The 21569-nt window shown below is 55.1% G+C and overlaps 1 protein-coding gene across 7 annotated transcripts in view; it reads right to left on the bottom strand.

Moving 5' to 3' along the window:
- Positions 1 to 21569, bottom strand: part of KCNQ1 (potassium voltage-gated channel subfamily Q member 1) — a 320726-nt gene that overhangs the window by 164708 nt on the left and 134449 nt on the right. For 5 of the 7 annotated variants that reach the window (XM_064491998.1, XM_064491999.1, XM_064492000.1 and 2 more), the window contains exon 11: positions 7424 to 7544. The exons of the other annotated variants lie outside the window; for them this stretch is intronic. In XM_064491998.1, the coding sequence (XP_064348068.1) occupies positions 7424 to 7544 (121 nt within the window). The remainder of the gene's footprint in view (positions 1 to 7423; positions 7545 to 21569) is intronic. 7 annotated transcript variants of the gene reach the window in all.

Here is a 21569-nt window from a genome sequence, read left to right as displayed (position 1 = left end):
ACCCTATCTCCTCCAGGCCCACACCAGCACCAGGGGACGCATCTCTCATGCCTACAGGAGGACACTGAGGCTCAGATCGCTGAGGTGACTGCTCTAGCATCCCACAGGTGAGATGAAATGACCCAAGCTTGCCAGCATTTCCTGGCAAACTGTTCCCAGGCTTGGTGAACCCATCACGAACATCAGCTAACAAGAATAAATCCCAGACGAAGTGTGCACGACCACCACGCTGAAAACTACAGGACATGGTGGGAGAAATGAAGGAAGACCTGAATGAACGAGGGACGCATTGAGACCACAGTTCCAGAGACTCGGGTTGTAACGATGTTCGTCCTCTCCATGTTCATCTAGAGAGCCGCTGTGCCTGCAGGGGGTTTTCTGTGGAAACCGGCACATGAGTGGAGAGACAGGTGCCATACAAAGGCAGCCAAGCCAGTCGCAGGGCAAGAGAGCTGGTTGGAGTCTGCGGGGTCAGCAGTCAAGAGCTGTTCTCAAACTACAGTGACAACCAAGCACGGCCCTGGCAAAAAGGAGAAACTAAGGTCTGCCCAGTGGGAGTGAGTAAGGTCCACAAACGGAGCCACACCCAGGGAGCTGGCTCACGATGATGCTGACCTGGCAGGACAGTGGAGAAAGTATGGCCTTTTCAATAGACGTTGCTGAGTCAAACTGATGTCCAAGTGAGGGAAAAAGGTACCTTGACCTCAGCCTCACATTGGATGCAAAAACTGATTCCAGATGGACTGCAGATCTGCATGTAAAAGGTGAGCTGCTAAAGGTTTGGAAGAAAACAGAATATCTTTGTGACCTTGGAATAGTCAAAGTTTCTTAAATAGGATACAAATAGCACTCTCCAGAAAGGAAATATTTGATTAACTGGATCACATTAAAATTGAGACCTTCTGCTCATCAAAAGACACCCTCAAGAGAGGAAAAAGAGAGCCCGCAGAGGGGGAGGTGCTGTCTATTTGAAATGAAAAAATATATATCTGACTAACGACTTAGATCCAGGATAAATAGAGATACAAAGAACTCCTACAAATCAGTAAGGCAAGATAACCCAAAGACCACCGGCAGACGGCACAGGCGTTTCCCCGGGGGCAGCGTCCAACTGAGTCATGAGGACGGAGAAACGGCTTAGCTGCGTTACCCATTGGGTTACTGCAAACTAAAATCACAGCCTGATGCCACCAGACGCCCGCCAGCATGGCTAGAAAGGAAACGATGGAAAAGGCCGAGTGTTAGTGAGGACGGAGAGCAGCCAGGGTGCCTGGACACCACTGATAGGCTCGGACGGGGCGCGCCTGCTGGGGACCCGGGGGGCGGCGTCCGCGAGAGACGTGCCTGCTCGCCCAGTGCCCTGGCGGCCCCGCCACAGGCACGTCCCCCCAGGACTGCAGCCCGTGCTCCCACCAGAGGGCCTCTGCCGAATATTCTTAGCACTGCTGATAACAGCCCTGCGCTGGCACCTGTCCAAGCAGCCGTCGAGAGCAGAATGGATAAACAAAGTGCAGGCCGCGCACACGGCGCCCCGGCCGGCGGGGAGAGGGCGGCGCGCTGCTCGGCGAGGCGAGGCGAGCCTCACGGCCGGCGGCCGCGAGCGTGTGCGCCGTGTGCGTCCCGTCTATAGAACATTCAAGAACGGGCGAAGCGCAGTCCTGTTGCTCGAAGCCAGGACAGTGGCTATCCTTGGGCATCAGTGACAGGAAGTGGAGTCACAGGGGCTTCTGGGCTAGGCGCCTCCAGGGAGGCTCTGAGCCTCACCTGGGCGCTGGCTGCAGGGGTCCCAGGGGGAATGCATCGGTCAGTGTGTCTCGAGGCCTGTGTGTCCAGCTGTGTGCACTTCACGCCTCAGCTAAAAAGCTGGAAACAACGCCCTGTTCAGAAGGTCAGCGCTTTCTAACCCTAACTTGAGTGACGGACAGCTCCGGCCCAGAAAGGGGCTGGGTCCGGCCCCGCCCAGGGCATGCGTGCCTCGGGCTTCCTGGTCAAGCTGCCAGGGGCTCAGTCGTGCCCTTCTAGGTTTGGGAGATTTAGGCGAAGCACAGGAGGGAGCTGTGTGGGACTCCGCGGTGGCCAGAAACATCTCCACAGCAACACCAGTGCGACCCTTGCAGTCACCCCCCCAGCCATCTCGGGCTTTGGACCACCTCCCCCCCTTCACCTCCTCCCAGCACCGCCCACCCGTCTGGGCCAGCCCTGCCGGGACCCGTGCAGCAGACGCGGCGGAGTCGGGGCCCAGGGCGCCTGGGCCAGGGTTACTGCGGTGGCTTCTGAGGAAGAAAGAAGCCTCCCCGCTTTGCTCTGGGCCTTCTCCCTGGACGGCGGGCCCACTCCCCAGAGCAGCGGCCCCGGGAGATTAGCTGCCTCCTCCTCATGGGCTCAGAGGGAGGAAGTGAGGCCCCCAGAGGTTAGGGGCCCCCGGGGACCGGCCCGCAGCTGGGCCGATGCAGGCTGGGGGCCAGACGGAGGGCATCCGATTCCCAGTCCCATCCCTTTCCCACTGAGCTGCTCCGCCTCGCTTTCCACTTAATTAGGAGAACATTTAATCCCCCCGTGCATTTCAGAGACAGTTTGCGCCTGGCCGGGCCGTGAGGTTCTGATGGGGAGCCTGTGACTCATGCAGCTCCGCACGGCCCTCCCGGGCGGGCTCCCACGGGGCTTCCCTGGCACCTTGTGCAGACAGAGGTGGTCTGGAGCTCCAGAGAAGACAGGACGCTGGTCTGGAAAGATAAACTAGCTTCATCTGTTTCTGGCAAGTCCCCCCTTCATCTCTCTGGACACTGGCCCCAGAAAGGCCGCTTCGTCCTTTCCCACCACGGTTTGCACGGCAAGAAACAGAGTGAGGGGCTTGGGTGTTCACAGAAATGCAGTGCCCAGCGTCTCCAGGCCCGTGGGAGTGGGCCACAGGGAGCCTTGGGTGTTTCTGAAACATCCCAGGCAAAGCTGGTCCCATCCACAGAGCTAGTCCCCTGGTCCACGGAGCTGAGCACAGGGCCAAGCCTTATGACATTTGCCCCTGTTTCCAGAAGGCATGGGGCTGCCCTGGCCTCACTGACAAACGCAGATTTCAGGAGACATTAGTAGTGATGTGGATGAAAGCCAGGCCACAGCGGCCTCACTGGAAAAGAGAAACTTGAACGTTTTGGCGTGAGATTCTGCAGGGTCCAGGAGAAAGTTGAAGACATGGAAATTCTAATTAACGCACACAGGGCTGGTTTTGCTCAAGGATCTCCAAGCTGTCATGTCGCAGGAGGCCTGCAAGTACATATTCGCCGGGGGTGGGGTGGGGTGCTCTCAGTCACCTGGTGGGGGTCCTGCAGTGCCCCTGGCCCTCTTTGAGCTGATCTCAGTGTGCAGGGTGCTGCCATACACTGTCCCCCTGCAAAGCACAACAGAGGGGTGCTTGGTGACAAAGAGCTGAGCCGCGCCCATCCAAGACGCCATGACAAAAGAGATGGCAGGGGCCTGGGACCGACTCTCTGGAAGGGACCCTTCAGGGCAGCCACAGTCTGCTGTGCTCACAGGGCGTCCGGCCTCCTGCACCATCTGTCTTGGGGCAGACGTGGATGCCAGGCCAGTTCTGGCTGAGTCTGGGGGGACTTCACAGAAATGGCCCATCTCTCAAGGCTGCTGGGAGAAGGGTAGCCAGGCCATAGCCGCTCAGAGCCTGGAGCCTCACACAGAGGCCAGTTCTGACCCAGCCGTCCGGCCCTGCCGGCCAGCACCGGAGCTCAGACGCCTCAGCCCTCACTCCATCCCCTCCTTGGGCAGGGCTGGCTGGGTTCTGGCTGGGGGATCTTGTCTGGCTGGGGGCACGAGCAGCAGTCCTGGAGCTCCTTCCAGCCTGGGTCTTGAGGGGAACCACACTCTCCCTGCTCCCTAGGAGCCGAGGGTCCCGAGAGACAGGTACTCTCAAAGAGCCCCAGGCCCCACACAGAGGGCCTCGAGAGCTGGGGGAGGATGCGGCTGCCTGGCCTGTGGGCATCCTGGGCCTCCGTGAGGGGAGGAGGACTGACAAGATGTTGGAAAGATGAGTAGGAATCTGATGGCTGCAGACAAATGACAAGGGTGTTTCAGGCAGAGATGCCATGTGCAAGACACAGGGATGCACACACGGGTGGCCCTCCCCTCCCACTGTGCTGCCAGAGATCCTCAGTGGGCAGGAGCCTTAGGAACTCGTCCCAGCTCCTGTTGGGGAGCAGGGCTCCCCTGGCGCCCCACATTGTGCCCTAGATGCCTCATCTCTGCCTCACACTTGCTCCCTGGTAGCCCTAGTGGCAAGACTCTGGGTGGGGCACAAGTGCAAGGAGCTTGAAGCAGACGAGCTCCCTTCTGGCCCTGCTGCGCCCACAAGACTATCTGTCTGAAAGGTGTGTGTGAGACGGGGGGGGCCCCCGGCGCCGTGTGAGGGCCCTGGGGCTTGCCAACAGGGCAGGCTGACCAAAACCAGTTTCCCCAGCCCGCTGCAGCACCCTCCGCCCCTGCTCGCCGGCAGCTCCCTAGTTTGCACCAGGCTTGCTTGCTGACCCCCGGTCCCCTGACCCCTCGCTCCACCGATGGCCAACAGGCCCCGGAAAGACGAGCTTCGCCCAGCCCCAGGGACCTTCCCGTAATCAAGGCTGCAGTGACCTCACCTCCCTGGGGCCCTGCGGGCGGGGAGAGCTTGAGATGGAAACAAAATGTGTCTTTATTTATGCTTTTAATTTGAATTCTGGAACCGGCCCAACATGGTAATACATTTAACATCAGTAAAATGCTGGAGAGAAATGGATCTGGTTTTCAGTAACTGCCTCCCATCCCCAATGCCCCCGTGAGACCCCTGTCCCTGCATACACACCGGGGTGTGCACCTCTCTTCCCCACATGGGGTCCCCAAGGCTGAGCTGCCACAGGGCTGAGTTTAATTAGGGCCATCACTCACCAGGCAGGCCGGGGGTGGGGTGGGGGGCAGAGGAACGTGGCCCCAGTGTGAGCACCGAGACCAGGCCAGCCTCCTCCCCGTCCACGCTGCAGGCAGGCACAGCCCTGAGTAAACACAGTGCCCACTGTTGCCCCTTCCTCCTCCGGCCATGGTGGGGCGAGGTCTCTGCCCAGCCTGGAGCCCTGAGGGTGCCTAGGATCTGAGGCCCTACCACCTCTTTCACTGCGCCTGCACCCCACTTTCCCCACTGGGGCTCCCTTGAGAAGCATCCTGACTACTGAGGACACAGCCATGTGGAACCCCTGCTGTCCCTGCCACACCAGGCCACCACAACCTCAGTCATCTCGCTCCCAGCCTTCACCGCCGAGCTCCCGCCTCGCCCACGGCTGGGCTCGTCCTCGCCTTCCCATCTGGCTGGCATCCAGGGTCTGCACTGGGAAAGGTGAGGGTGGCCGCAGCCTGGCCGAGGCCCCACCCAGTGCTGGAGGTGACGCCCTTCCACAGGCAACAGGCCGCCCCGTGGTGGGGGCGCTGGCCCGAGAAGGCCCACAGCAGGCCTGTCTGGACGGTGATGCACCAGGCCCACGGCCCACAGAGCGTTTGGGACTGTTCAGCCTGATGGCCTGTCTCGGAGGAGGGAAGACCAGAAATGGCCAAGATTCTCTGATGACGCGGCTACATTCACCTGAGCTACCTCCTGGGGCTCCCTGGCAGGTGGGCAGCCTCTGGCCCCAGGAAACTTGGTACAAGCTGATGCCGACCTGGACAGACCTCGCTGAATTCAAAAGGGGCGACTGTGCTGGCCAGCTGTGGGCCTGGTCTTGGGCCACCTCGGTCCCCAGTCGTACACCGCCTCGTCCTGGGCCTCCCTGCAGCGGCCTTGCTGGGCCCAGGGAGCTGGTGACAGCCGACTGCCCGCTGGATGGATGGTGGGTGACAGCCCTGCCCACCAGGGTGCGACTCCTTGTGTGTGCACCGGAGGGGCTGGGCCACCACTGACAGAGAGGAGGAGGAGGAGCTCTGGCGGGGAGAGCGCGGCCGGGAGGACGGGACGGGGCTGGCCGGGCCGCACGGAGAGGCCTGGTGGGGCCCGCCCGGCAGGAGGGCCACAGCTCCCGGCAGGCTCCTGGCCATCCTTGCTCTGAACAGGCACTGTCACCGGTGCACAACACTGGCCACAAGACTGCAACTTTTACCACTTTAAGGCCCCTCGTGTCCTGGACTCTGTTCAGGCCTCAGCCAAAGCGGTAAGCATTCTGCCTTCGGACGCTAACCTGTACCTGCCCAGCCCACCTGGCTCGCACCACTGCTCGCACCGCTGCCTGTTTATCAAGTGAGCCTACCGGGCCGTCTCCAGGAGGGCCCGGAGGTCAGAGCCCCGTCCGCGGGGGCGGCCTGGAAGCTCACTGCAGCGCGAGGCCACAGAGACAAGTAAGCGCTGCTTCCCCGGGCCAGGCTGGCTCCCGCCGAGCCCGAGGACGCCCTCACGCACACCCTGCCAGCCACGGGGCTGCCAGCCTCCCGTGAGCCCGACGGGTCTGGAAAGGTGGCAGGCGGCTCCTGCCGGATTGCAGGGCCACCCTGAGACAGCCCTGTCTTCCTCTCACTCTGGTCACCCGACTCTGCCAGCCCTCTGGTTACAGAGCGCAGGAGCCCTGCAATTCGGGCCCCGACTTCAGTCATCTACAAGGCAAAGGCCGCACCCGGCGGCAGCACAGGCAGCAGGCCTTCGAGAGAGACGCACGTGGGTCACGACAACCAAAACCCTGTGAGCGAAACCGCAGAGAGCGGGAGAGAACGCGAGTGCCGCTCACACACCGGACACAAGAGGACTCCCCTCGGGCAGTCCCCAGCGGGGCGGGGGCCAGAATGGGCCTGCGTGTCCCGCTGACCCCACCGCGGGCTGTCACCACTGGGTGCCCGCACTGGGAGCACTGAGTCACGTCGCAGGGGAATCACACCGTGGCCGGGCCCCGGGGACTGGCCTGGCAATACCGTGACGGCGGGGGAGGACGGGCATGCGTCCCAGGCCAGCTGTGCCTCGGGGGCAGGCCAACTGGAAGGCGTGGAAAATCAGCCATTTCCTCCACCTGAAGGAGCCCCTGAGGACAGCAGCGGCGACTGGCAGACGGCGCTCAGCATCTGCCCCATGGCTTTGGCCAGGGTTCCACCAAGAAGTGCTGAAAAACAAAGTCGCCTCTTTTTTGGGGGGGGGGGCGGGGAGGGGGCTTGGGGAGAGAAAAACAATCTTCTCAGACGCTCAAAGCACGAAAACAAGTGGAAAATGATCAGTCTGGTTTTCCATAAGTCAAAACAAGAGGATCATGTTCCCAGACGCGGCGGGAAGGGCCCGTGCTCTCCGCCCCGCTCGGTGCCCGGGCACCGCGGCCATGGCCCCGGGATGCTGAGGGCAGGCGGCGAGTGCTGGGCACTGGGGGAGGCGGCCCCTTTGAGCCCCACACCCCGCCACCTTGTCATCCTCCGGCGAGCAGGCACTCACTGTGACACGTGGGTGATGGGGGCCAGGAGTGTCTCCCCTTCCAGGTCCAGGTCCTCGGCAAAGCTGTTGGTTCTCATGAAATGGGCCGTGTTCACTTCCAGCAGCGTGGGGCTCTTTTTCACTGTGGGCAGAGGTGTGAGGCGGCACGTTAGGCCTCCATCGGAGACTTGATGGCGAAAGGAGCCCGGGTTGATCAAAGTGAGCTTAGGTGCTCACCCCAACCTGCCACCCTGGCTGGGGGACAGACCTGTGCCTCCCGAGCCTTCCCGCAAACAGGCAGGATACCCACTCGCACGGCTGGGTGAGGGGCGGACGTGGTGTACGGAGCCTCGGCATGGGGTTTGCAAGGTGGCGGGCTGAGGTGGCCCCCAGCCACCGGAGGCCTCAATGGTCAAGGAGCAACTGAGAGCCAGGGACACCTCCTCCGAGTGAGGACTGTGCCTGGGCCGGGCTCAGGCGTCCAGCCGTGTCCCCAGATTCACACCCGACTTTCAGGTAAAGAATAACATACATGAGGCACAGGTCTGGGAAGGAACACTGACCCCCACCACCACGCTGGCGCTGGCACTGTCACGTGGACAGCGGGCTTGTGACGCATCAGTGAAGACCCCGGGTGGCAGGACTCCTGCTCAGGGAGAGTCGCAAGTCTGGGAGGGAGGGGCAGCCACCCCCGCCCTGGGGGACAGGCACGAGCCCCCCCGCAGCTGGTTAACATTCAGATTCCTGGGCCCCGCTCAGTGACCTGCCGCCGGCGCTCAGGGCTGACTCAGAATCCCTGTCAGTCCCACTTCTCAGCCTGAACCCCTTTTCTTTTCATTTAAAGCTTTTATCGTAAAATACCCAAGTACTTGCTGTAAAAAGTGAACAACACAAAGATTCACCAAGGTCCTCCCGCCTCGACGGGATGTTAACCACCAGGGGATTACTTGCTCACGCACTAGAGCAGCTGACTCCAGGTGGGACTCTCATTTGTACACACGTGACAGCTCTGTTCCTGTCACTCTGCAGTGTGTCTATCTCATTTTCCTACAGGTGTACAGATGTGGAGCTACGTCTTTTTAGTAGTTGTGTAAGAGTCTACACTTTAGATCTGCCACAGTTCACTCAACCATCCCATGTGTGATGGACATTCAGGTTCCATTAGCTTGAAGCCACTACATTAAGACAGTGACACACCATCCATCTTTGTGAAAATCTGACATAATGAGGCAGGTGGGAGGGTGCTTCCCTGGTAATTTTAATAGATGTGGCTGGATTGTTTTTACAAAAACTTGTATCAATTAGACTCCACCAGTAGCATGTGAACATGCCAGCTTCCCCACCTTTGGCAGCCTTTGCGGGGCCTGTCAAACGTGGATGAAGACTGGCATTCTGATTTTCCTTCTATGCTGAACACCTTTTGTGGCTCAAAGGCTATTTGGTTTTCCTTTTGTGGAATTCTCTGTTCATATCCTTTGCTCATTTTTGCTCATCGATTTGTAAGAATTTATTTGATATATGTTAGAGATAATTAGCCCTTTGTCATATAGGGCACAGGTGTCTCCCCCAGTCTGTCTTTGGTGTTTTTACCTTCATCGTGGCTGTTTTATCTTAGAAAATGTTTTATGTTGCTGACATGACACACCTATCTTTTGCTTTTTGTAAAAGGAAGGTTTCGCCACCTCAAAGTAGTATAATTGTCTCCTAAATTTATCTGAAATATGAATGTACGAGTATGTGTACATGTGTGTGTTTGCAGTGTAGCACGTTTGGCACTTAGGCTTCATGTTGCTGGAGATCAACAATCAGAAGATGAAAATGTAAAAGGTGTTATATGCAGTCTTACTGAAAAACTAAAGTAAAACACAACCTATAAAATTTCTTCAAGAAAACAACAGGGGAAGAATCTCTGGACCTTGGATTTGGCAATGAGTGTTGGAGTATGATACCAAATGCTCAGTCTGTAAGGGGAGAAAATTAAAAACTAAAAGCATTTGCTTTGCAAAAGATACTGCTAAAGGAACGGAAGGAGAAAATGTTTACATGTCACCTCTCTGGTCAAGGACTTACATCCAGAATTTATAAAGAATTCTTGCAACTTGACAAGAAAGCTAACAACTCGGTTTAAAACATGGGTTATGAGTAAACTCAGGAAAAGATGCTCAATTCAGTCAATATCAATAGTTAGAGAAATGCAAATCAAACCTGCACTGAGCTGCTATTACACTCTTAGTAGAATGACTAAAAATTTAAAATCATGTCAATTTTAGATATTTGGAAAAAAATAAAGTTAGAGCCTTACTTTTCACCTTACATTAAGAAAAGAAAGAAGAAAAAAAAAAACCCGAAGCCTGACAACACTTGCACGTGACGATTCAGAGAAACTGAACATCTTAACATGCTGCTGGTGGGAGCGCAAAATGATGCAGCCATGTTGGAAAAGGGTCTGGCTGTTTCTTACCAAGTTAAACATACATTTGTCACGTGACCCATCAGTCCCTGTCCGTTATTTACCCAAGTGAACTGAAAATGCACATTCACAAAAACCTGTACCTAAATGTGTGTAACAGTTTCACTCAAAATTGCCAAAACCTGAAGCAATCAAGATGTGCCTAGGTGAGTAGGTGAATGGATAAACAAACTGCGGTACGTCCACACAATGGAATACCACCCGGCAAGCAAAAGAAACAAACTAATGATTTATGCAACAACATGGATGAATCACATCTATGCAATTTTTGCTAAGCAGCTAAAGAATCCAGATGCAGAAGTTTACGTATTGTAGAAGTCCATTTATATGACATCCTGGAAAAGGCAACACTCCAGGGACATAAAACAGATCAATGGCCTCCAGTGTTCAGGGGAGGGGGAGGACTGAACTTCAAAAGAATTGCACAGTGGAATTTTTAGGGCTCTGAACTTCTCTGTATGATGTGGTGGTGGAGACACGCCTCCAGGCATTTGTCAAAACCCATAGAACTGTACATCTCCATGAGTAAATTTTACTAGATGCAAACCAAAACCAAACCCAAACCAAACAACAAAACCACTGTTGGAGGATCCAGGATGGAAAGCAGACTGTGACGTGTGAATTCTGTATTACGGATGTATAACGTAGCCCCAAAAGGAGAGGGCAAGAAGGAACTGGCTGAGGAAGCCTTGGGAAACAATCTTTTGACTGCACGTGTTAAAGTAAAAAAAAACTACCATAAACACAGCGTTCTAGTTGGTAAGTTTTTTTCTCATAGTGGTACTGTTGGTATACCTGAGCTCAATAAATTACAGACAATGGGGGCCAGGTTTCTCAGCGTTAGAGACAAAAGTAACAGGTAAACAGGATTAGGGAGTCATGAACACACCCTGTGGTCAGAAGTAGCAGTATGAACTCATCTTTAGCTTGATATACACACAAATAAGTAACAGATATGTGTGTATCCATGGATTATTTACATACGTATGTTTCCTAGCTCTGTCCACTGAGAGGCCCTAGAAGCAGCGACAAGCCTGGAGCAATGAGCACACCTGTTGCCCAGATCTTGGTTTCTAAATGCCATCCACTCTCCAGTAAAAGGAACCCGGGGCTCTCTGGTGGAATGCTGATTCTAGGGCCAGAGCACGGAGAATTCAAAATGAGCCTGAAGCACTCACTGCCCAGTGCTGGAAAGGAAGGGGACGCTCAAAAATAAATAAACAGAGGATGAGGGCACGTCAAACAGATACAGGAATCAGCCCCATAGCGTTCTCAATCCAGTGGCCAAAGCTAGAACAACTTGAGCAACAAAATAAATACTAATAGTATTGGATTATACAGCTCAAAAATTTCCTGAGTCCACACTGATTTAAATTAGCAGATTAATAATTGGAGGGGAGGAACAAAATGCCAAGGAATAAACAGAAGGAATGAGGAAAATAGGGAAACCACCATTAGAGAGAGCCCCACAGTGACACTTGCTGCAGGCGAGATCCATGGACGAGTGCTAAAGTTAGTAGGTGAAGCTTTAAGGAGAAACTTCAAAGCATCTCCCCTCAAATATTCATTCGTTGCTGCGGTGGTTTTAACATGTGTACACCAATTCTTTGACAGCCTCCCCTGCAGGAGGCAGAGCGTGACTCCCCACTTCCTGGAGTGTGGGCTGGGCTCAGCGACTCTCCCCGTGACCAGGAGGGGAAAAGTGCTAGCCTGACAGAGTCCGGCTGACACCGCCTTAACCAAGTGGGTCAAGGGTAACGTCAGTAGTGACAAACCACGTTGTATCCTGCACCCTGATGTGAACCAATGAGAAAACAACCTCACTTCTGTGACATTCTTCCCCCAAACCCACAGCCCCTGTCTAATCCTGAGAAAGTAGCAGCAAGCCCAAACTGAGGGACAGGGACCCCTGACGAGTGTCCCTCAGAAGCGTCAAGGTGATGAGCAGCAAGGAAGGACTAAGACGCTGCCTTAGCTCAGAGGAGACCAAGGAGACCTGCTGACTGAATGCCACGGCGGAGGCTGGAACAGAGGAAAGGCACTGGTAGTGAAACTGGGGAGACCCAGATGGATTAACTAAACTGCAGCTTAACTAACAGTGTTGCTGCAATGTTAGCTTATTAGTTTTGATAACTGTTCCGTAGTCACATAAAACACCAGCGTTCGGGGAAGCGGGTGAGAGGTGCACGGGGACTCCATTTTTGCCTCATCTGTAAGTAAAACAATTATTTTTTAAAAATCCTGTTATACCAATAGTAAAAAAAATTCTTTACTATCTAATTAAGGATATACAAGAACTCTAAGGAGAAATTACAAAACCTCAACGAGATACATTCAAGAGGACATAAATAAATGAAGAAATATGCTTTTTTTCCATCGATTAGAACACCCTAGAAGACTCAGTAGTGAAAAGATTCTCCCCGAATCTTAATAAAAATCCCAAGGTCTGTGAGTTGGAACCTTGACAAGCTGATTGTAAAACTGATCTGGAAGCGCGCAACGCCGAGAATCAACAACATTCCTGAAGAACAAGGTAGAAGAACTTGCTCTGCCAGATGTCGCTACTTCTTACCAAGTCATGGTCATTACGATGGTGTAGTGCTGATGTGGAGAGAGAGAGAGAAGGCCCAAGGGCACGGGGCTGAGTGTCCAGAAACAGCACCCCCCATGGGTGCTGCCTGTGTGCCAGAGGTGGCCTGCACAGGGTGCGAAGGGACAGCTGGCTGTCCACATGGGAAAAATGGTAAGTTGGACCCTGACCTCACACCACACATCAGAATTTCATCCTTGGCGTTCCAGGCAATTGAAGACTCATGGAGAAAAACAAAACTATGAAGACTTTATGACTGAGTCTAGAAGACTGTCTTCATGACCTCAGGTTTGGAAGGGTTTCCTAAAACTTAAGCAAGAACCATAAAGGAAAAGACTGATTAATTACGTTAAAATTAAGACCTAATCATCAAGCAAGACATTAGAGTAAGAAGACAACCACAGAGGAATAATAGCCACAAAATATAAAGAACTCATGCAAATCAATAAGAAAAATATGAACAACTTGATGAAAACTGGGCGGCAGACAGACAAGCACATCACAAAAGAGGAATCCAAGTGGCCGATGAACACGTGGAAAGGAGCTGTGCCCTGCTAGCAATCAGAGATGTAAATAAACTCGGGAGCTCACAGCCCATGGGGGCGGGGCGGATCCAGCAGGAAACCGCACAGGCGTTACTTACTCACAGCCTGGAGGAGGGCTCCGAGCGAAGGGCTCTCTGCCCGTGACGTTCTTGGGGAGCGCAGGGAAGTGACTGGCAAGCCTTGAAGAATGCGCGCACATTCAAAGGCTCACAGGTCTGGGAGCTGGCGGGAACACTCAGGGCCCCCGCTGTAGAGATTCGGGGCTGAGATTCAAGTGCCCTGGGTTGTATTATGCAGTTGTCAAGTGACAGAGCTAAAACTTGGTCCAGGATTCAAATGTTCTTTCAGAAAAAAGAGAAGGAAGAAAAGAACACAAATACATATTTTTACGTCTGCATCACTTGTATACAGAAGGAAGGAGCAGCGGAGCGGAGGCTGGAAAGTGGGGCTGCTTTTCAAACAGCCGAGATGACAAGTGCCACGTCCGAGGCCAGAAGGCTGTGGGGTGAGCCACCTGACCCCCGAGAAAGGCCCAGCCCTGGTGTTTTAGGAAATTAAAATGTGCAAGTTGGTCAGCTGCTCGGAGCGGGTGGGGCCTGCACCTGCCAGAGAGGAATGTGTGTTGTTTGGTTTAATTCTGAGAACAGCACATGGGGCCCTGCAGCAAGGGGCAAGGAGAGGGGCCCCACAATTTTGTTTCCCAAATCGACAGGAAAGGCCCTGCCTGGCCCCACCTCCCTGTCAGAGACTCTAGGGTCTGTCCCCCCTCACAGGCGGGCAAGCCCCGTTTCCCGCCGGCAGTCAGCCTGGTCCGGCGCCTGCAGGATGGTCCGGGGGAGGGGGCACGTGGGTCCGGCTCCTTGGCAGACACGGTGACACACTGCCCTTTCATGCAAATGCCTTGTCCCGGGAGGCCTGGCTTGTCATCTCCACCTTCAAGGAGACTGAGGTTGGTGTCTCCCAAAGATGTGGGGAGACGGCAGCCCCGGCCTCATGACAGCAGAGCAGGCCAAGCCCGCGGCACGCTCCGTGGGGCAACTCGGCGGCACGCCGAGGCGCGCCGCCAGGTGAGCCGTGCGGAGGGCTGGCCCTTGGGAGGAAGGGAGCACTGCGTCCTGGTGACAATGAAGTCACACTTTGGTAAGACAGCCCCAGTTTTCAGTGCTGTAATTCCTTGGCTGCCTCTGCCTTGTCAAGGCCAGAATCTGGGCCTAAGTTTTCAGGGCAGAACAAAACAATTTTGTTTTCTAGGAAAATGGGAGGTCTGGGATGGCGAACGCAGCCTCTGGCGTGGCGACTACCACAGCTGGCGACACCGGCTGCCAAGCCGCATCCTCTCCCCAGAGAGCGGAACCGAACAGCACAGTGTCTTTCCTTCCAGCCGGTGGGCCTCCTTAACGGGGCGGTTCTAATCTTCTTTAAAAAAATATGGGCACAGAAGAAAGACTGGAAGGAAGCAGATCACAAGATTAACTGTTGGTCTCTAGGTGACGAGACGGCCAGGCCTCACTCCCTTCCTTGTGGGTCCGTGTTTGCTCTCTGGGATGACCCCTTCTCCAGTCAGGGAACAGTCTCTTGAGGAAGTCTCCCCCATCTGCGCCTTGCTGCCCACCCCGCGGCCCTGCACGCCTTGTCCTGGGCCACGCTGGAGTGTGTCAGAGCGTCCTCCATCCCGCCCCCTGGCCCGGAGTGGCCCTCGTGGCCGCAGAGACCCTTCTACCACAGACGTGCCCGAGGCCGTCTGTTCCCAGGAGCTCCTGGTCTCCCTCCCTTGACTCCTCGTCCAGCCCCGCCCCCTGCCCGTTCGTCCCTCACTCTCACAGCAAGTCCAGCTTATCCCCAACGCTGGGACACACCTCATTTCACGGTCACAGCAGCTCTGTGGGATGGCAGCTCCGATTCCCATTTCTCCACGACCAAGCAGGCCGAAGAAAGCTCAAAGCCACGCTGTGGGTCAGGTCACACAGACGAGGGAGCATCACATCGAGCGTGCTGTGAGGCCCCAGCCCACGCCCGCTGCCCTCTGGAGGGTCTCCTTGGTGACTTCACTTAGCCCTCCCCTGGTGACTGATTAAAATCCTTCCTCATCGCCCAGGTGCGCCCCAGATCCTTCATGGAGCTTCCCAAGGCTCCAGAGACGGCCCCTTCCGCTGGAGGGGTGTGCGGCCTGCGTGGGCCTGGCCCTCAGGTCTGCGTCGGTTCCTTGGCACGGGGACCTTGCCCTCCACCTCCCCCTGCTCCTCCAGGGCCTGGCACAGGCGTGCTCCCCGAGCCAGCTTTCTCCCCAGGGATAAACAGAAGCTGCCCCTGTCCTTCCCGAGTTAAAACCCCTTCCCACCTGCCCGCAACAGCCCCCAACCCCCGGCCCAAAAAATGCCCCCGCTCTTGGCAGATTTACCAAAGCCCTGCAGATCCTGCACTGGGAACGAGAACCCCCTCCCCAGGGCATCCGGACAGCTGCAGCCAGACCCTGCGTGACATTGCTGAGCTGGGGCCCCAGGTCTGTGCCAGCTGCCCGTGCCCGGCCCGCAGACCACGAGCCAGCACCGCCGCGTCGCCACCTGTGTCTCCACTGAGAGGCGAGAAGTAAGGGACATGGACAGAAAGTGTGAAAGCCATTCCCACAACAGCTGCCAGGAACGGGCAAGAGCGGAGTGAAAATGCATACCCGCAGCTGGCACCCATTCCGCTTAGGAGAATGCCTTGCCTGAGTGGACACCTGTTGTTTGCCCGTCCAGCAGCGAGGCCTGGCTCCTGGGAACGGCCTCATGGGCCTTCCCTGGGGGCTGCTCCTTCCCTGCCCCGGAGGCTGCAAGCTTCGGGTACCCATGGGCCACCCCCAGAGAGGCCAGCGGGCCCAGGCCTCGGCCTTCAGAGGCACAGAGGCAGGTCTGAGGATGGCTCGCACCCCGGCTGGGGCCAGTGAGAACCTGGCCCCAGACTCTGGCAACAACGGTGGGGAGAGAGATGGCCTCTTTCTGCTGGGTTTGCTGAGCTGGCGGCCATCTGCCCCCTTCAGAAAGTGTCTGCCTGAGAACACAGCCATCCCAGGGGGCAGCGGAGAGCGGGAGGTGTGGACGAGGGAACACGGCGGCGGTGGGAGACCACGAGCATCCCAGCGCGGCCGGCTGTGCCTGAGACGGCGGGGTCCGCTGCAGGGGCCAACAGTGTCCTTTTTGCACTTCAGCTAGATTGAATTGGGGTTCCGCCATTTGTTAACAAAGAGAATCTTCAGGAATGCATGTGACAAACTTGGGGGTGAGGCATGCACTGGAGGGGATGGGTCTGGGGAGCCCAGGTTACACAAGGGCTGAACTTCTCCCGCTGTGCTGGCGGGGGGGGGCACAGGGCAGAGAGGACGCAAGCTGGCGGGACAGACCACCCCTGCACCGGCCCGGGGAGCCTCCGAAGCGGCTTCCCAAAGCTGCAGGCTGCCAGGCCGCCCTGCCGCCCTGCCGCCCTGCCGCCAGCCCGTCTCCCCCCTCCTTTGGTGAGGACCTCGCCACACTCTGCACCAGGGTGTCCAGAGCAAGCTGTGGGGCGTGCTGCCTCTCACGTCCAGTCAAGGGCATGCGGAAGAGACTGGACCTGAGCGCGACAGCGACGTGGACAGTCGAAAGTGTCCTTGGGAGTCCTGGCCAGCCCCGGGGTGGGGGTGCTGGGCTCTCTGCACCCCAGAGATGAGGGCCCTGAGGAGCCCGGCCCCCGGCGCTGCCCCTCGCCACGGGGCTCGTGGGCTTCAGCATACACACATCTGCAAGGGAACCCGTGGGACCAAGGGTGGGGTCCGAGCAGCGGGGGCACTGAGGAGGACAGGCAGTGACAGGGCCAGGACAGGGTCAACCCTCAGTGAGCACAGGGAACAGAGAGGGGGCCGCTCAGCCACCCACACCACCCGGGCGGCCCCGCGGGGTCTCCCTGCTCCAGGAAGTCGCTGTCCAGTTCCAGGGGATGGTTCCCGGCAGCAAGAGCAGCCCCAGGAAGCGTTAATACACAGTGGAATCTGGGCTAAGCGCTGTCTTCTCCAAGCGCTGAGCTCACAGGACATTCCCAAGAAACCTCTGGAGAGGTGGGGAGGAAAGCTTCTGGAGGTCTTTGGAAGAAGAAAACAAAAAAGCAGCCTTGATTTTCAAGGCAAAATTACAGAGGAAGAAAAAAATGTTTTTAATCTAATTAAGAGCAATGTTGTCACCTTCACCACAACACCGCGGACCTGTGCCCGCTCTGAGCTTCACGCTGCCATCAGAGCAGCGAGCGCGGGAGCGGCCTGGAGCCGGTGCGGATGTTCTCAGGACGTTTAATGGGGAAATGAGTTGCAGGCCTCATCTCAGCATCCGGCTCCAGGCCCTGGCTACCAAATCCAGACATCTGCTGGGCCCCACCCCCAGGCCCCGAGGGCGCGGGCTTGAGAAACACGGGTCCCTTCCCAGGCCACCTCCCAGCCAGGCCAGATCCTGGGCTGAGAGGCTCCCCATGGCTCCCCAAGCCGAAGCCTGGACATAGTCAGAGCCACCCCAGAGCCGGGGGGAGGCTTAACGTCAACGTTCTGTTAACAACTGATGTCAAAAATAATCAACTCAGCCTGGCTCCCCCACCCGGTCCCTGCTGGCTCAGGAGTGCTGGGAGGCAGGGAGAGGGCAGGGGGCCCCTAGGGGAGCTCTCAGCTATGACACCACTCCTCCCCAGTTTGCACAAACACTCCTCCATGAAAAGCCATGGTGCCATCTGTCTGGTGTGGCCCCACAGTCCCCATTACAATGCTGCTGGCCTCTCGATGGGCCCAGGAGTCAAACTGGCTGAACATGAGGAATTTCCAATAATCAGAGAAAACATGGAGAAACGAGGACGATGTTTACTTAGGAAACAGCCTGTTCCAGAGAGCAGAGGGCCACACGTCTGATAGTAACCGGCCGTGGGAGACCCCAAGACCCCAGCTGGAGCAGAAAGCTCAGCCAATCTGGAGCCCCTGCTGTGCGGCAGGCAAGGGAGACACAGAGGTAAGGAACACATCCTCCCTGTTCTCGGGGACACAGGCAGCACGGGGGCCCCACCCGTGTGCCCTCAGCACTCACGTTCCATACGCACCAAAGGCTTCTGAGCGCAACCCTGCCAGATGCTTTCACGAGCGCTATCTCTGACCTCAGGGGCCCGCTGAGCCACAAACACGGCGGGCCAGGAGTGACGCAGGGTGAAGCCCCCGAGGGCCAGCTCTCGGCAGTGAGAGATAAACACCCTAAGCTCCTCTAGCCGCTGGTGGAACAACTCGGAGGAGTGTTCTGTGCAGCTTCCCAGCTGCCCACCCCTCCTGCCCAGAGAGCGCACACAGGCCCCCGAGCTGGGCTCTGTCCCCAAGGAAAGTGCCCCAAGGCTGGAGACAGGAAGTGGCTGGGGCACTGTCGGCAGGAGATGGAAAGGTGGTGGCGTGGAGGACAGAGGAGAGGAGGCAGGAATGGAGATGGAGATGAGCGAGGAGGGACGGGCAGCAGCCCAGGGGGAGCAGCCAGGCCCAGGGAGGTGGCTGGGGAGCAGGCAGGGGGTGGGCAGAGCGGCCAAGGCCCGCTGCCGCCGCAGGCATAGGTGCAGACTTTCAAAAAGGCAGAATTTAAAAAGGCTTCCAGCCAGTGTGGAGGAGGATGGCCCGCTGTGCCCCTTTGCTCTGGCTCCACGCCCCCCTGCCAAAGCCCGACCCCAACAAGGGGTGCGCAGAAACCCGGCACGGCCCGGCCTCCGGCGCGCTAGGGGACAGCGCTGTGGTGGCCTTCGAGTCACTGGTGAGAGATGAACCACGTCCCATCAGCACTAAAGCCACCTGCCTACCTCGGCTCAGGCCTCCAGAGGAAGAGTCAGGAGGTGACGCTCAGAGCACCTGTCAGGACACGTTAGGAGGGGAGCACCCTCGGCCAGAGGAGGACGAGGGCCTGCCCAGGAGTCTGCCCTTGTCAGAAACACAGAACAGTCAAGGGGAATCTGTCAGCATCAACTTAGGCAGACCTCTGGAAAGCAGTCACAGGTTTACAGCAACCAAGTGAGCACCCAGCTGAGAACCAGGCATTAAAAATGGTAGGAAAGCTCCAGGGCTGTCTTCCTTGTCTTTGCAACACTCCTGTCCCTGCTCAGGGCCGTCCTGAAGCCCAAGTCCTGCTGCACGGTCCTGACTGCTGGTTCCTGAGGGAGCAGAGCAGGCCTTATTCTCGGGGAAGCGTGCCTGTTCTGTATTGTCTGGAGTCCGCCCGAAGGACAGGCAGGCGACTGCCTTCATCCCCTCTGCAGTGGAACTCAGTCAAGTGCAAAATGGTGGACGTTCCTCAAAAACACTGTAAGGGTTTCAAACAAATCACAGCCACCTGGGGAAGGATTACCTTTAAGGCATAGAACCACCTTAGCACTGAGAACCTGGGAGGAAAGGCTGAGGAAGGTTTCTCTGGGAAATCAGGCCGTTCTAGAACACCTGAGTACACTGAAGACATGAGAAAGCCAGGAACATGCCAAGGGCGGGACACATGCCGAGAAAAGCCCTGAGCACACATTAAGCTCTCACCTCAGGCTGACCTCTGCCCATCTCACACAGGAAGTGAAGGCTAAGGCAGAGCGGTAAGCAGCCTGGCCAAATCGGGAAGGACTGCCCCAGCATGGAGCTGAAATGCCTGTGTCGGGGGAGCTCTCTCACATTTCCCTCCCCCCCGACTGCCGTCCTCAAGGAAGTCTGTCAGGACACCAGCTGAACACAAGCTGGAGGAACGGTGACTTTAGAGATCACACATGGCAAATAATACAGATGCCACAAAAATAGAACTCACTAAACAGTTCACCACAAGAAAAAAAAAATCGTGATGAGGGGAAAGAATCTGCAGTCTAGACTTACTATATATAATATACAAAATAGCCAATTAAAAAAAAAATGAAGTATGTAATGAAACAAGAAAGTGCAGCCCATTCACAGAAGAAACGACCAGAAACTGTCCTTGAGGAAGTACAGACCCTGAACTTACTCAACAGAAAGCCTAAGTCAGTTTTCTTCAGTGTGTTCAAAGGACTGAAGGAAACTGTAGACAAGAACTAAAAGGAAACCATGAGAATGATGTATGAACAAACAGAGAATATTGATAAAGAGAAAAATTATGAAAAGGAGTTAAATTGTGGAATTGAAGAGTATAATATGAAAAACTCACTAGAGGATCTCATTAACATATTTGCACTGAAGAAAAATATCAGTGTACTTGGAGACAGCTCAGTTGAAATTATCCTGAGGAGCAGACAGAAAAAAAAGGCTGAAGGAAAAATGAAGAGACCCCGAGGGACCTGTGGGACATCTTCAAGCACAACAACATACCCATAATGGAAATCCCAGGAGGAGAGCCAAGAAAGAAAGGGGCAGGAAGAATATTTGAAGCAATTAAGGCAGATGACTTCTCAAATTGGATGGCAGACATCAAGCTATACCTTCAAGAGTCTCACTGAAATCATAATCAAATCAAATCAAATCATAATCAAATTGTTAAAAGACAAAGAATTGTGAACAGAGTGAGAGAAGTGACTCATCATATCCAGGGATAGTCAGTAAGATTGACTACAGATTTCTCATTAGAAAGCATGGCGGCCAGAAGGGAGTGGATAGAACTTTTAAAGTGATAAAGGAGAAAAAAAAAAACTGAGTCAAAAATTCTATAGATAGCAAAATTATCTTTCAATACTGAAGGAGAAATGAAGACTGTCTCAGATAAACAAAAGCTAAAGGAGTTCCTTGCTAGCAGATGTGCCCTACAAAAAGTGCTAAAGAGAGCCCTTTAGGCTGAAATGAAAGGATACTAGAAAGGAACTCAAGCCCACATGGAGAAATAAAGAATTCCAGAAAAGGTTACCACATAGGTAAACATAAAAGCCAGTATCGTATTTTGAGTTTGTAATTTCTCTTAATTTCTTACTTAAAAGATAAATGCATAAAACAATAGTTATCATAGCTGTCATTGGGAATACAATGTATAAAGACACAATTTGTGACAATAACAACATGAGGGGATGGGACTGTACGGGAGCTGACCTTTTGTACTGAGAAAAAAGTCATGCATCGAGGTGTAACAATTATAAACATGTGCACATCAAACAACAGAGTCCGAAAACACAGGAAGCAAACACTGACAGAACTGGGGGGTAGAAACAGACATTTCTAGAATAATAGTTGGTGACGTTGCTACCCAGCACTCAGTAGTGGACAGAACAATCAGACAGAAGATCAACAAGGAAATAGAAGACTGAACCACGTTATAAACCAACCAGACCTAACGAACATGCGCAGAGCAGTTTGCCCAAAAACAAACAGCACAACACGTTCTTCTGAAGAGCGCGTGGAATAGCCTCCCGGGCAGATGGCATCTTAGGCCACAAAGCAGTCTCGGTACATTTTTAAAAATTAAAATCATACGAAGTATCTTCTCTAACCAAAATGGAATGAGGCTAGAAATCAGTAATAGATGGAAAACTAGAAAGTTAACAAATATATGGAACTTAAACAACACATTCTTTAAAAACTAATGGGTCAAAGAAGACAGGGGAAGTTAGAAAATA

This window comes from Camelus dromedarius, chromosome 12 (genome assembly GCF_036321535.1).
Source record: "Camelus dromedarius isolate mCamDro1 chromosome 12, mCamDro1.pat, whole genome shotgun sequence".
NCBI classification, from domain to species: domain Eukaryota; kingdom Metazoa; phylum Chordata; class Mammalia; order Artiodactyla; family Camelidae; genus Camelus; species Camelus dromedarius.
The sequence above is the reverse complement of the archived record's forward strand: the minus strand, read 5'-3'. Positions and strand labels throughout refer to the sequence as shown.